General features: G+C 45.4%; 1 protein-coding gene across 2 annotated transcripts in view; it reads right to left on the bottom strand.

The window, feature by feature from the left end:
* The window catches only part of Sema5a (semaphorin 5A), a 371169-nt gene that overhangs the window by 46901 nt on the left and 309556 nt on the right, over positions 1-14712 (bottom strand). For both annotated transcript variants that reach the window (XM_048368447.1, XM_048368446.1), the window contains exons 13-16: positions 13856-13973; positions 8248-8429; positions 5589-5732; positions 2298-2445 (exon numbers count right to left, since the gene is read on the bottom strand). In XM_048368447.1, coding sequence (XP_048224404.1) covers positions 2298-2445; positions 5589-5732; positions 8248-8429; positions 13856-13973 — 592 coding nt within the window. The remainder of the gene's footprint in view (positions 1-2297; positions 2446-5588; positions 5733-8247; positions 8430-13855; positions 13974-14712) is intronic.

The raw sequence follows: 14712 nt of genomic DNA on the forward strand, positions 1-14712 counted from the left end.
ATAAGATACGCTCTCAACTAAAGCTCTTGATGGAAATTCAACAAAAGTTTGGCGATTCATTATACACGTTTCACAAGTGAAGCTGAAATTTCGTAGTGAAAATTTCAGCTTTGAAATGTTGGAGTATGGAAAGACCCTGGAGTCTTTTACAAGCTGCTTCATATTTGGACATGAAACATGAGCTTCTTTTCTAAAAGCGACTACAAGATTCAGAACATCCGGGTCCCTAGACTTCCCTCAAACATGTGCTGTAGAGAGAATGTAACATCTCATTCGCAAACTAGCTTTTTTTTTTTTTTAATAAGAGGGATCCAAGAGAGCCGCTACTGCCCAGGGACTGCACAGACATGGGGGGAAGGAGAAAGGCGATGCTTGAGCTCTGCTGGGAGCTGGCAGGTATCCCTGATTCAGATACTGGTCCTCTGGGAGAAGAGACCATCACCCCTTCTCAAAGAGGGAGAGAAAATGCCACACTTGTCATCCAGTGAGATGTTCGCAAGATGACCGCTTCACGATCTAAAAATCAACAAATTTCCTTCATTTACCACTGCTATCCAGATAAAAACATCTCTGCTGAAACCAAACACATTTTGAGGCCAACGGTATATATGTTACGGTATCGTATCAAGGAACAAATGTACGGCCATTTTGCGAGACTTTCCATTGTTACGATCATAGCAGATGAACCATGCATCCAGGTGCTCATGTATTCTAGTACTGATTACAGTAAGAAAGCCAATGGTTTGTGTTGTTCCTTTAACTCTCGGGGCAGCAACGTGTTTAGAATGTAACTGAAAGGCCAACTGTGGACATGTTGCTGGGAGACACGCACTAAGACGGAAGGGCAAGTCTCTACTCAGCCCTGAGGCAGTGGCCGTACGTGAGGAATGTCAGGAAGAATAAAGAATAACAGCTCCCAATGAAGTGATCTTACCGGAACACCCAAGGGTCCACAGATATATATGTCCTTCACAGTTTTATGAATGATTTTGAATCTCAAATGTAGAATTATCTATCCATTGATCCTATGCATGAAAGCATATACGTATGTGTGTACACGTCTATTATATACCTGTCTATCTGCCTGTCTGTCTATCTGCCTTATGTTAAGATATCTTTACTTTTATGACCAGTAATAGATTTGAGTAGATCCACTACAATATATTTATTGGTGTGGTGACATAGAAACCTAATTGCAAGTCTCGGTAAGAAAAAAAAAAAAGTCTCTCTAGGTATGGCCTAAAACACGAGGCCTTCGTTGTTTCCCTCAACCTCCCAAGCCTATCTGTGCAAGTGGTTTTGTCTCTCGCAGAAGCACAGTTCAGCCTCACAAACCAAGGACGGAGGTGTCCTAGAGAGCAACTGCAAAGGCCAGCGAGGGGGGACGCAGAGCCAGGCCCCCCGCATCGCATACGGCTTCTCCACCAGGCTCTCACCGCCACGTCTCATCCACTCTCTGGCCAGGACCAGGAAGGCGAGGGAGGCAGCCAAGCAGTGGCCACCGTGGCTTAGCCATCATACAGAAGGAGCAGGGGGAGCGACAAGGGGCTGTTCAAAAGAGCTTGCAGCAGCGGAATTTTATTTGACGGTTTAAAGTGTTAAAAAGAAATATGACCTGCGAAGGCAGAAGGAAAACAAAACCATACGTTGGCTTGTATTCCCCTGGCTGTGTGCCAAGTTGCTCTTATAATGGCTGCACGGTTTCTCTGTCCCTGGCGTGTGTCAGGTCTTTCTTGCCCTCTGGACCTCGGGGGGTGCCCAGCATGGGGACAGCATCCCCTTCCCCAAACCAAACAGTGGCCAGAAGAAGTGGTTACCATCGGTCAGCACGCAGGACTTGGGCCGTTTCTCCCACATGTAAAAATTCAAGGACTCTCAACTCCCAGTCTTTCCTCTAGTCATTCTCATGAACTAGAACAATCTTCCCTACCTCACATCATCTGAGAGGTACTAAGCACCTGGAGCCCGGTCAAAAGACAGGCCATCAGGTGACAGAGCGTGTCACGTGTGCGGAAGATACGGGGGTTGGCCAGAAGTTGAGGTTTGCGGATCTCGAGGGCAAGGGCGACTTGTGCCCACAGGCCTCCCATTTCTGGAGCGGCGTAAACCCAGGACCTGTAGCAGGTGAAGCACGCGAGCGGCGTGCAGAACACCTGGCCAGGTAGGTGGTGTTAGCCCTGGACAGGTGCAGATATGGATGCGTGTGTACACCCTGTGTGTGCAGAGCACATGTGTGTGCCCAGCAGACGGTGGGTGTGTGTGCACACACCCGGCTGGGCCGGGCGGGAGCCACTCACCACGTTGCAGCCCGCACAGTCGGGGCCGTGCTCGCAGGTCCTGCGGCGAGCCTGGATGCCCCCCCCGCACTGGGCCGTGCAGCGCTCCCAGGGCCCCCAGCCGGTCCAGAACGTGTGCGGGGGGCACAGCAGGTGCTCGTTGCAGTACCTGTAACGAGAACACCGAGAGGTGAAGGAGGGAACGAGAGCCGGGGGCCGCCGCTCTCCATCCCCGGCCCGGATGTGGAAGCCATGGGCATGCCGCGCACGGGGCCGAGGCCGCTGGAGGGGTCGCGCCGGACGGGAGGCGGGTGTGGCTCTGGCCATGCCGTGCACACGCAGGATGGGATGCATGACAGGCAGGGAGGAAAGGGCTACACTCACAAGGCAGCAGGGCTCTTCCTGTGCAGCCAGTGAGAGGAGAAACGAGACAAAACAAGCCCTTCAAACAGACACCCAAGAACAAGCGCCTAGCTAGGCAGGACATTCATCTTCTACATACAAACGCTGACAGATAAAATAGATCCGAAACACAAAGTCAGCATAGCTTTACTTGGATGTCATTTCTCACTTGTGAATTATGTCCCGCAGACTTCTTAGGATGACTTAAGAGAAACACAAACGTGAATTTGACATAAAAGGCTATGCTACATAGTACTTAGTTGGTTGCATTTTTTGTTATTATTATTTTTTGCCAGTCCTGGGGCCTTGAACTCAGGGCCTGAGCACTGTCCCCGAGCTTCTTTTGTTCAAGGCTAGCCCTCTACCACTTGAGCTACAGCGAAACTTCCGGCCTTTTCTGTTTATGTGGTGCTGAGGAATCGAACCCAGGGCTTCATACATGGTAGGCAAGCACTCTACCACTAAGCCACATTGCCAGCTCAGTTTCTAGTGTTTTAAAATCTACTATTAAGTTCTAACAATGACATCAAATGATTTCAAATGAAAAAGTCTACTGGTTATGCAAAAATTGAATCTATAACATCGACAAAAGGTAGGCCTATTTTGCAGTCATTAATTTCTATAGTTTTACACAGAAACCTATGTAGTCAAACCTTTAGTCAAATATCCAAAACCTTCTTCATCTGTATGAGGAGTCACATTTCTCACTCTTTAATACTACAAGCGAGATGATGTGAAATGAAAGGAAAAAAAATAAAACAAGGGAAAAACATACAGGAACCAGCCGGGAATTCCATTGGCCACAGCACTTGGGGAGGAAGAAGTTACCATGAATACTGCCCAGGTGAACGAGCCATATCTGGCGATTTAAAGGACTTCAAGCCTAACAGGCCATCTATTCGGCCTCAACTTACCTTCTAGGGAATATTAAAAGGCAGGCTTTCCTGGCATTTTTCTCTCCTGCCAAATCATCTGTCTTATGAAATAGGGGGCAAAGGTTCATATCCGCAGTCTTAAGTCACCTTCATGTCTTTCTGTGTGTGTGTATGTGCAAACATTTGTAAGTGTGCACATGCCGATACTTGGGTTTGAACTCAGCCCCTTAGTTTTTATGCTCAAAGCTGATGCTCTACCACTTGAGCCACAGCTCCATTTCTGGATTTTTTTCCTGGTTAACTGGAAATAAGTTTCATGTACTTTTCTGCTTGGGCTGGCTTCAAAGCACAGTCCTTAGGTCTCAGCCTCCCGAGTACTAGGATTACAGGTGTGGGCTGCTGGCACCTGTGACCTTCATGTCTTCATGACAGTGTTACTATAATAACTGAATTCTGCAAGCTCAGCGTGTGAACAACAGAAATACTGTCTTAACCTATGGAAGCCTGCATGACACATAACGTACAGTGATTGACATTGTACTCGATACACAAATGAATACATATTAGTACAATTTAATTTCAGCCTATAATAAGATTATAGCATGTGTGTTTAGCCCCAGATCTGTGCAGTGTCTTCCTTCCTCTGTGCTCCTCCTGGAGGAGATGAGAGCCCCTGTACGTCTGTGGCAGCACCTGGACTCCAAGAAAGGCTTCGCACCAATGAAAACGGTGTGGTCTGAATGGGCTTGCTGACGAGACTTACAGCACTTGAAACTTCCCGTTAGTCTCAAATCTTACAAGACTGGGACACAGCCGGGAGACAATTCTTCCAGGATCAGCTTTCTCACTGTCAACCAGTGCTAGCTGGTGACAACAGGCTTGCCTGAGACGTGTCAGGAAACCACCTCCCAAAAGTGCCAAACCTCGCATGCTAAAGCTACCTTCCTTTCTCTCTTAGTCAAAAAGGGGGAGATGGTGAGGGACTCACTGCAGAAAGAGGAGACATCCTGACTTCAAGTTGTAATATGCTCCTAGGAGAAACCTAGCTATGAAGTGAGTTTAGATAAGTACATGACTGTATACAGTATTTCTGTGTCTATGCTTGTTCTGAATCTTGAACTCAGGGCCTGGGTGCCGTCCCTGAGATTTTTCTTTCTCTCCCTCAAGTTTGTTCTCTACATCTTGAGCCTCAGCTCCACTTCTGGCTTTTTTAGGGCCAGTTAACTGAAAAGAGTGTCGTGGCCCAAGCTGGCTTTGAACCGTGATGCTCCTATCTCATCCTCCTGCGTAGCTAAGATTATAGGCACGAGTCACTGGCACAGCTTGCATACAGTATTTTTATAAGGTTATGCTGAATTGATGTCAACAAAATATAAGCCTACTGGCTGTTTTGTTAGTAGGTGCTGATAGCCATTTATGAATCTTGAAGTGATAGGAAACTCACTATCCTGAATCTCGCCCACCATGACAAGCGGGAGTGCACACTAACCGTACAAGGAAGATTCCACAGCCAGAACTGTCCATGTTGATGCGCCAATGAAATGATGGATAGCACACCAAGAGCTAAATGGTTACGCATCCACAGTGAAGCGGAAATGCCACCATGCTGTGTAGCTCACTGGGAGTGTCTCTTAAGGAACCCGCCTGTACCTGCGGTCCTGGGGTAGGTCCTCACCTGCGCGCCAGCCCCTTCACTTACTTCTCATGGAAGCTCGGCCTTACCTGCCCCACCTCACCTGCAACTGCCCTTCTCAGGCACTCTGGGGAAATTGTCTAAGGTCTAAGAACAGCCGCTTTCCCAGCCCAGAGGAGCCGGCGGTCCCCACCCTGTGCAAGGCAGCTAACCCAAGGAGCTGGGTGGGAGGCATGGGCTCCAATGAAAGGATGTCGGAGAAGGAAGGGAACAACTCAGCCCAACCAACAGGGAAGCCACCGATGGGCTAGGCTAGGTATCCAAAGCAAACCCCCGACCCCGGCTGGAATGGGAAGCAGCGGCAGCGAGAGGAAGGCCACGACGGCGCAGAGGGGCGCGTACCTCTCCTCGCGGTTCTGTCCCACGCACACGCGGCCCCCGTGCCGGGGTGTGGGGTTGCTGCAGGACCGCTGCCGCACCTGGAAGCCGATCCCACAGGTGGTGCTGCAGGGCGACCACGAGGTCCAGGGGGTCCAGCCTCCGTTCCTGCGGACGGAGAGCAAGGCCACCACCGTTAAACAGGCCCGAGCGCCGGGCACGTCGCTGTGCCTGGGAACCGTGGGGTAGGGCGGCGCTGAACCCGCAGCCCAGGGCGATGGGAGTCCCCCTGCACCCCAGAACCCGATTTCAGAGTCAGGGCCACTACAAAGCACCTCATGCATTAAAGACTTCAGTTAGGAACGTGTCAACCGGGATGCTATGTCACCGTGAAAAAGAAATGCCTAGAAATGCATCCCCAATGCTCCAGAACTCGTGCTTTCGTTGGACAGTCATTGTGCTGGATGACGGCTGGACACTTCTGCATAAAGCAGTCATCCCAAAGTACACACCGCGGATTCCTTTGAGACCTATTAACTCCAGGGAAAAGCCAACAGCTCTCCTGACAGGATGGAATGCTGGGAAAAAGTCTGTTGGCATGGTCAAGCTTCAAAGCAAACAAAGGGGAAGCTTAAACTCAGATTCGGAGCGTTTTCTTTAAACTTGATAAAGCGTACAAACGGCTAAGTCTACATGCCTTTACGTTATGCATATATAGAAATGCAACTATGTAAGTATATACATATACATTTATATATACAAGTGTAGTCGATATACAGTAATACAAATATAAACCAAAAAAAACGAATCTATTTCAAAAGATTTAAAAAAGAAACCACAATTAACAGCAAGGGCAGTTTTTCTCGGTAGTGTGCCGTCTTCCCTAAAATATCTATATTATTCAGACTTAATAATTTAAGCAGTTTTTCCTGTCATTGAAAATCAATTCCAAGTATTTTAGGAGCTACAATATCAATTTAAGTTCAAAGTGTACATCCCCGTGTCAGTAGACCACCACCTGCGGAATGCTTGTTTACCCTGCAGTCACATACGAATTTGCATGAATATGTATTCTTATGCCTAGGATGTGCATTTTCTTGGAAGCAATAAACTCACATTAACATTAAATTGTACTTCATATATTCCTTCAAAAGCATGAAGGTCCATACTTATACCACTGAAGATACAAGTATAAAGAATAAATTCACTACATAACTTTAAAAAAGCTTTAGAGAAAATTCTCAGTATATAGTCCATGTTCTCCACTTTAATTATAGAAATTTAACATGGATAGAATCAAAATGCATACTGATAGCTTTGTGAATATTGCAATAAAGGTGCTTTATGATGATTTAATGAAAATACAACAGATCCTGTCAAATTTCTCATAATGTAGCTAGTTAATTTCTTATGCCCTTCAACCTACAACCTTACAAATTGTCAAAGTTATTAACTTTACTATTAAAGAACGTACATATTAATTTCAGGCTATAATAAGATTAAACCTTTTCTTTCCAAGTTTCTTAACATGTGAATAAAATTATTAGTGGAAGAAAAACACAAGGCTTTCAAAACCTATTTAGAGATTCTTAATTTCCTAATCCATTTCAGGAAGATAGAATTTTGTAATGATTCTGTTCATAATGCTCAAAGCATGGTGGACACAGGATGGTAACTAAATAAAAACATAGAGAGTATGATAAGTATAGAAATAAATAAAGCAATTTTGTTTGTGTGAACTTATTGAATGGGTCTGGGCTTGCATACTTCTAAATGCTACCTACACTCAAGATAGTGACAAGCAAACAAACAGGCAGCTCTGTCAGCAATGGGCCGTTCTAACTACTATGTCAGTCTCCACATGCATCTCCCTGGACACACAAAGCATCACCAGTGTGGGTTCACTTTCTTGATTGAGGATCTTTAGAGAAGCACTGCTTGTATTTCAATGCTGGTGAGAGATCTGCTTTCCAAGAGAAGAACTGCAGACTTCTCAACAGACAAGTCACTGTGTGATTAAAGAATATGAAACAGTGCTGAGTACTTACTAAACTATTCCAACAATAATGTTAGTAGAGCTGGGTGAACTGAGTTCTGACACTTCACAGAGCCGAGCGGAGATCTTTGATTAAGGACTTGCCCTCCTCTATCTTCCAATTAACCTATCACACTCGATCAGTAATGATTATTGATACAGTAATGATATTGATATTGATATGATTATTGATTCCATATACACCAACCATATGGAGTAATTTAGTGACATTTTCCTAAATGAATGATGAAAACATATGAGCAGGTTTAAATTTATAACCTATATTGAACTAATTTATAGTTAAAGTTTTTCTCCCATAAATCATGCAGTTTTGGGTTTTTTTTGTCAGTGCTAGAAATTGAACTTGAGGCATGTCTCTTGCTCTACTACTTGAGCCATCTCCCAGACATTTTGATTGTAGTTTATTTTGAGGATAATGTCTTGTTACCTTTCCCCAGATGATAGTCTCCCTATCTCCAGCATGTCTGACACGAGTCGCTGTGCCTGACCAAATCATGCAGCTGTTAGGTAGCCCATGTGCCTGTCTTCACCCACGGAAGGGAAGGCATGCGTTAGTGATGGCTCCGTAACTCCCCGACCACCTGAGTGGAAACACAACTTCACACAAGCAGGTTGTAGGAGACCCACCTGGAGCAGTTGGTGATCTCCATGCTGGGCCCTTGGCACTGCCAGCCGCCACACTGCGGGGCTGGGCTGTCACAGGAGCGGGAGCGGCAGAGGCAGGACCCCACAGCACTGCCGTCGGTGTGGGTGCAGGGGAACCACGGAGACCAGAGCCCGAAGCTCCCATCCACGGTGAGATTCCGGGTCTAGGAGCGGATACAGACAGGGGACGTCAGCAAGGACCAAGCTGTACCCCAAACGGCATACAACGGAACGGTCTCTCACCAAGCAGTCAGGTCCACTGTAGCCTATTTTTAAAAATCACAACGCACATGGGGTGTATGAGGAGGTATTTTCAAAGCAGAGCAGCGTGGGCCACTCATGGAGATGGAGAAAGTGGGAGGGAGAGAGAGGAGAGGAGAAAGAGGAAACAGCACGATGCGTCAAGAGGACGAGAGAGGGGAGGGGTGGACGGAGGGTGATGGACAGGACGAGTGGCACTAGTGGCTTGGGAATCTGGCTTTGGTAGAATTGTCTGCTGCTCTGGGACACCTAAGGACAAGAAGTGGTGGAAGAAATACAGATGTACAAATCAGTGTTATGTGTATACGCAAGACCAGTGAAACAGTTGTCACTGAAACCCGGCGTGGCTCAAATGTCATCTCAAAGTGACAGCAGTTGGCTTACAAAATCATTTTCAGTTGCTCTTGAAGCCAAGCTCTCCCAGGCATTTCCCAGTAAGATCCCCCCACAAGTCCCCCCTAGGAGACGTTTCCCTCCCTGAATCCAAAAGAACATGCGTGAGTTGTTCTTTTTTTTTTTTTTTAAAGTAAAAGAACATGGAAAAAAATTAGTGTAATTACTCACAATATCAACATTTACATAGTTCAGTTACATGGTTCAGCCACTCTGGCAAGCAGTATGGAGATTCCTCAGAAGGCTCAATATAGAACTCCCCTATGACCCAGCAGCCCCACTGTTGGGTATCTATCCAAAAGCCCACAAACAAAATCACAGTAATGCCACCAGCACAACAATGTTCATTGCAGCACAATTTGTCATAGCGAGAAGCTGGAACCAACCCAGATGCCCCTCCATAGATGAATGGATCAGGAAAATGTGGTACATTTACACAATGGAATTTTATGCCTCTATCAGAAAGAATGACATTGTTCCATTTGTAAGGAAATGGAAGGACTTGGAAAAAGTTATACTAAGTGAAGTGAGCCAGACCCAAAGAAACATGGACTCTATGGCCTCCCTTATTGGGAATAATTAGTACAGGTTTAGGCAAGCCATAGCAGAGCATCACAAGGCCCAATAGCTATACCCTTAGAAACACATAAGATGATGCTAAGTGAAATGAACTCCATGTTATGGAAACAAGTGATATATCACAGTTGTAACTACTTTCAACGTCCTATGTGTATGTGTAGTTTCTATTATTGATGATGTTTTGTATCACCTTCCTATGTTTGTACCTACACTATCTCTGTAATCTTATGTGAGTATATTGGAAACCGTGCTTACTGGTATTGGAAGTGGGAAATTCAAAGGGAATACCATATCGAGAGACACAGGGTAAAAAAAGAGAAATAACTACAAAAGCAATACTTCCAAAACTGTTTGGCGTAAGTGAACTGAACACCTGGGAGGGGAGGGAAAGGGGGGGAGGGAGGGGGGCATGAGGGACAAGGCAACAAACAGTACAAGAAATGTATCCAATGCCCAACGTATGATACTGTAACGTCTCTGTACGTCAGTTTGATAATAAAAATTTGAGAAAAAAAAATAAAGTAAAAGAACATGGAAAAAAATTAGTGTAATTACTCACAATATCAACATTTACATAGTGTAACAAAACTGAGAAATCATTTTATACAGAATTCTTCCTTCTCCCCAATGGAGCAGGAGGACCACGCTGCGGCGGGGCTCAGCGTTGGGAAAAGGAACTGACAACTTCCCGAGTATTTCAGTGGTGTGAGGGCAAAGGAGACCCGGAAGCTGCAAACCTGCAACTCCTGTGGCTTCCTAACCCAGGGGGCGAACCGGAGGTAAGGAGCCTAGGAGCTAAGGACTCGGATTTGTCATGACTGTGCCAGGACACAGAAGCCACAGAGCCTGAGTCACTGGGCACCGGCTGTGTGCTGGCCTGAGGGACAGTCAGAGAGGCGGCTGCGGAGTCCATCCATACAGGGAACGCCGGCACTGCGAAGCCCGCAGGTGAGCAGGGTGGATAGGGCTGCTGAGCCCCCTGAGGTGGACGGCTGGTCAGGTTTTGCTCTCCAGGGCTGTATTCTGGGAAAGGTGCGACTCTGGGCTGTGGAACGGCAAGGGAGAGAAGCATGCCAGGCTTGCTCTTCTTGTGCAATAGTGGAAGTGATGGACAATGGACATTTCCTCTAGAATGTAAATGGGTGATCTCTAGGGTGAGAATAGATAAACTTTGCTCTTTTGCCCATGATTCTCATTGCATGACCCTGAGGCAGTAAGAAAGCCAGGAAAGGAAGGCACAGATTGAACCATCTGGACCAGGGAAGGTTGTTTTTGTTGTTGTTCAGAATTGCTTTAGCTATTTGAGGTTTTATGTTTCCGCACAATTTTGGGGGCTGATTTCTCTATCTCTGAAAAGAATGTCTTTGGGTTACTGATGGGTTTTGCACTGAATTTGTAGATCCTCTTCGGCAGTATGCATGTTTAGATTCTTAACTGTATTCCATTATTGTATTCTGCTATCCTCTGTGGCTAAACGGAAGCCTTGTAATATCTATTCAGACATTTTAGACAGAATCACACACCTTCCTTATTCATTTTCAAAGGTCCTTGTACCTCCTGCCAGAAATTTCAGTGACACAGGATATTGGACACACTCCTCAGTTGCTTTGTGCTATAACATCAGTTTAATAACGTACCTATCCCTATGTCTATGAATCCATTACAAGGGAAGAAAGCACCTCTGATGGGAACTAAGCTGGCTTCAGACAGGACTAGTGAGTAGGGGCGGTGCTTCCTGAATGCTGCTGGGTCCAAGTTCTTTCATCAATAAAATGAAGGCAGTAGTGTCCCTCTGTGGGTGTCACCATGCACATTACATGAGACAAGCTGAGTGACAGGAGCACAGGGTGGAGACACACCATTTCACCTGGTTACCTGCCTTGCTTTACGGTACATTCCATTACAAAATGCAGACAAAATATCATGTCTGCTCTCTGGACACCTAAGAAGTGTGAAACTGGGCCCTCCGTCCACTCTCTGGGGAGATACTGAAAACGGGGTGTAGACTTATCATGCAGCTGAGAGAAGGTCAGAAAGATCAGATTTCAATTTGGGATTCTTGCCCGGTGGTAGAGGGCTTTGGTGAAATGCTGCAGACTCCCGAGGGCTTTAGGTATGATCATTGAAGAAGAGATGTCTCCTTTTATCTTCAGGTGTTAATCACAGCGCTGTCTGAGAAGAGACTTGGGTGTTTCATGTGCTCCGTGGATCTCATGTTTTGGGACAGGGGCTCATGGAGTGTCACTGTTCTGGCAATCATATACCTCCAAAACACACGGCAAGTATTTGTGCATAAGGAAAGCCCAGGGAGATTTTTAAGACCACACAGCCCTTGTTGCACACACACACACACACACACACACACACACACACACATATATATATAATAGTAATATATATTACTAATATATATACATATATGTATCATTCTTAAGTCTGAATATGATCATTTAGATATTACTCAAGTAATTAAGATCCTTTGATGTGAGATTAATGTTCTCAATTACAATTGTATATACAAACAAAATGTTCTTCAATATTCCAGGAAACTATTACCCTAACTTCTGGACTACAAATAGACAAGCATTGTAAAACAGGGTTCTTTTGGTGGAAGGTAGGGCTTCTTTAAGAGCTTAAGTCCCTATAAAGGATATTGGGGGCAGGGTCTCTATTTCACGTTGAACGTTCTTGGAACTGGAGGATCTAAGCAGCTGCTTTGTGACTTCAACAGAATGTCCCCCTGTGGTCAGAAAACAACTGTAGTGACAGCTCTGGCCATTTCTTAATGTTTGGATCCATCTATTTCTTATTTTTACTGTAGAAGTATCCAATAAATACGTTTGTTATAAAGCAAATGCATGAGTATGAATTCCATATTTGATAATTTGCATTCTATTGGGTATTCACTCAATCATGGGTCTAAGATCGATGATCTTACTGTTTGAAGGGAACTGAACATACCTTCTTCTGACTTTGATTTCACCATTAAAGATGCAAGGTCAAAGGCATACAGGAAGGTGCATTAATCCTTTCAAAGGACATAGCTATACTTTGAAGTTACATTTCAAATCTTTAAAAAGAAGGTAAGGTATACCTTTATGCTCTTAAGGTGTTGTTCAGAAATGAGAAGGGACTGGATACCTGCTGGTATTTTCTAACTATTTTTAAGAGCATGGGAAAAAAAGCTCTCTTCTATAAGCAAAGACCTAAAGCTACCTAGCCAAAAGAGATATGCTAAACTTATATGGAAATTTTCAGAGCCTGGGTGTGATGGGAAATCCACACAAGGCCTTTGCATGAAGGCCTCTCCAACTTAGAACAACATCTGGGGAATGACACTGGTTTCAGAATCCTGGCTTTCCCTTCAGTCTGATTTACCAACTCCTCGGCAGAGGGTCCAGGCATCATGGACACATGGTCTAGATCAAAGAAAGGACAAATTCTTTACAGAAAGCAAGCCAGCAACCCGAATGTCTCAGGCAGTTTAAAAGTATCAAGAAAGGCAAGGACACCATATGCAAATGATTAGCTTTGCTTCCTGTGCACTTGTCTTGCAGAGTTATGCCAGAATAAAATGAGAAATGCAGCTAAGGGGCACAGAGTGCCTTCACAACTTCTCAAATATATGGATATGATTAGTCATTGATTATAAGCTAAGGGAACAAGAGAAAAAAAATGAAACTCTTCCAGAAACTTCATCCAGTAATTCAAGTTACTGGATGTTAATTCTAAAAGAAAACAACAAAAACAACAATAACAACATGAACAACAAAAAGCAAACAACTACCACAAGTGAGAATCCAAATTAACCAGTGAGGAAAGGAAACTTTGGAAATTGCTTTTTTTGGATTCAGGGTCTGGCTCTAAATAACAAGCGAGTTTCTCCTCATTCCTTAGAGTTCACTGTGGGAACCCACCCTAAGATGTTTCTCGTGACCCTGAGTAATAGCCTGTAGATACTCTTCAATCTTTTAAATCTGCACCAGTGCCTACTTCTGGAATAATAGACCCCAAGGGGAAATGTTTGAGTGGGGAAATTTCCATTTTATTAGTGAGACTAGAGGCAAACCAGAGTTGACAGCAAATTCAGTAGTGAAAATAAACTGCAAGAGCCAAGCAGAGCTAGCGTGCTCTGTGGTCAAACCAGCACCATTTACTCTTAAGGCATCTAAAATGAGGGGGGTGGGGAGGAACCCAAAACAGAAGCCAGGCGACAACACCCCACGTAGAGTGGATTTAGAAAGCAGGCTGGGTTCTCAGGAGTGCTTGCCCTCAGGAAAGGCGAGGGAGGGCCGTGTGGAGGGCCTGGCCCCGTGGCTGTGAGTGGAGTTTTGGGGCCGGGAGGGTGGGTACTCACAGGACAGGAGGAGATGCTCTGCTCCCACTGCGTCATGCTCAGGCTCTCCTCCAGGCTCGTGCACTTCTTCATCACGGAGTCCCAGCCACAGTAAGGGTCCTGGGCGCCGATGCAGGTGCTGGGAACGCAGAGCAGAGCGTCAGCAGAGAGACAGCCTGGGGTCACGGAGCCACCTGGGTCCCAGTTGGAGTGTGCACACTGGTTAAGGGGCCATTTCAGTGTCATGTCGACTTTCTTATTTTTACTGAGATGTATTTATTATTGATTTTTTTTACAATCTAAAACATAGGGTAGAGGGTGCCAATAGGAATTTTTTTGTGTGTCATGAACTGAGCTACATTAAGAATTTTACAGTGCTCAGAAATGATTGCGACCATCACCCCTAGCACCATGATCATCAGTAATGACAGGTGCCAGTCCTTGAACACCTGTGCTGACCTTAGCTGGGGGGCCGGTCAGTATCTCACCTGACACCGAACCACATCGCGGATAGCACTGTCCCATCAACACTGCCACAGCCATAATCAGCAGCAGCAGCACCTCACAATTACTCTCTCCTTAATGATGAGGAAACCAAGACAAGAGCAACCTGAGGAGCTGGCCCAAGGACCACGTGCCTCTGACCCACGTGGTTAGTTCTAATCCGGTTTGATAGGGATATCATCCTTTGAATAGTGTAGCTTTGAAGTGTACTGAAATTTTTCACTTAGTAATCATTTCATACAGTGGGAATCATATCAAATATGATATCCGACCTGTTAGATTACTAGTTTGGGTGGTTGCTACCTTATGTGCAGCATGACTATTATTAGATGAAGACTCGGGTTGTCATCATACACGCGAGAAAGGTGAGTAGG

This window comes from Perognathus longimembris, chromosome 19 (assembly GCF_023159225.1).
Source record: "Perognathus longimembris pacificus isolate PPM17 chromosome 19, ASM2315922v1, whole genome shotgun sequence".
NCBI lineage: Eukaryota > Metazoa > Chordata > Mammalia > Rodentia > Heteromyidae > Perognathus > Perognathus longimembris.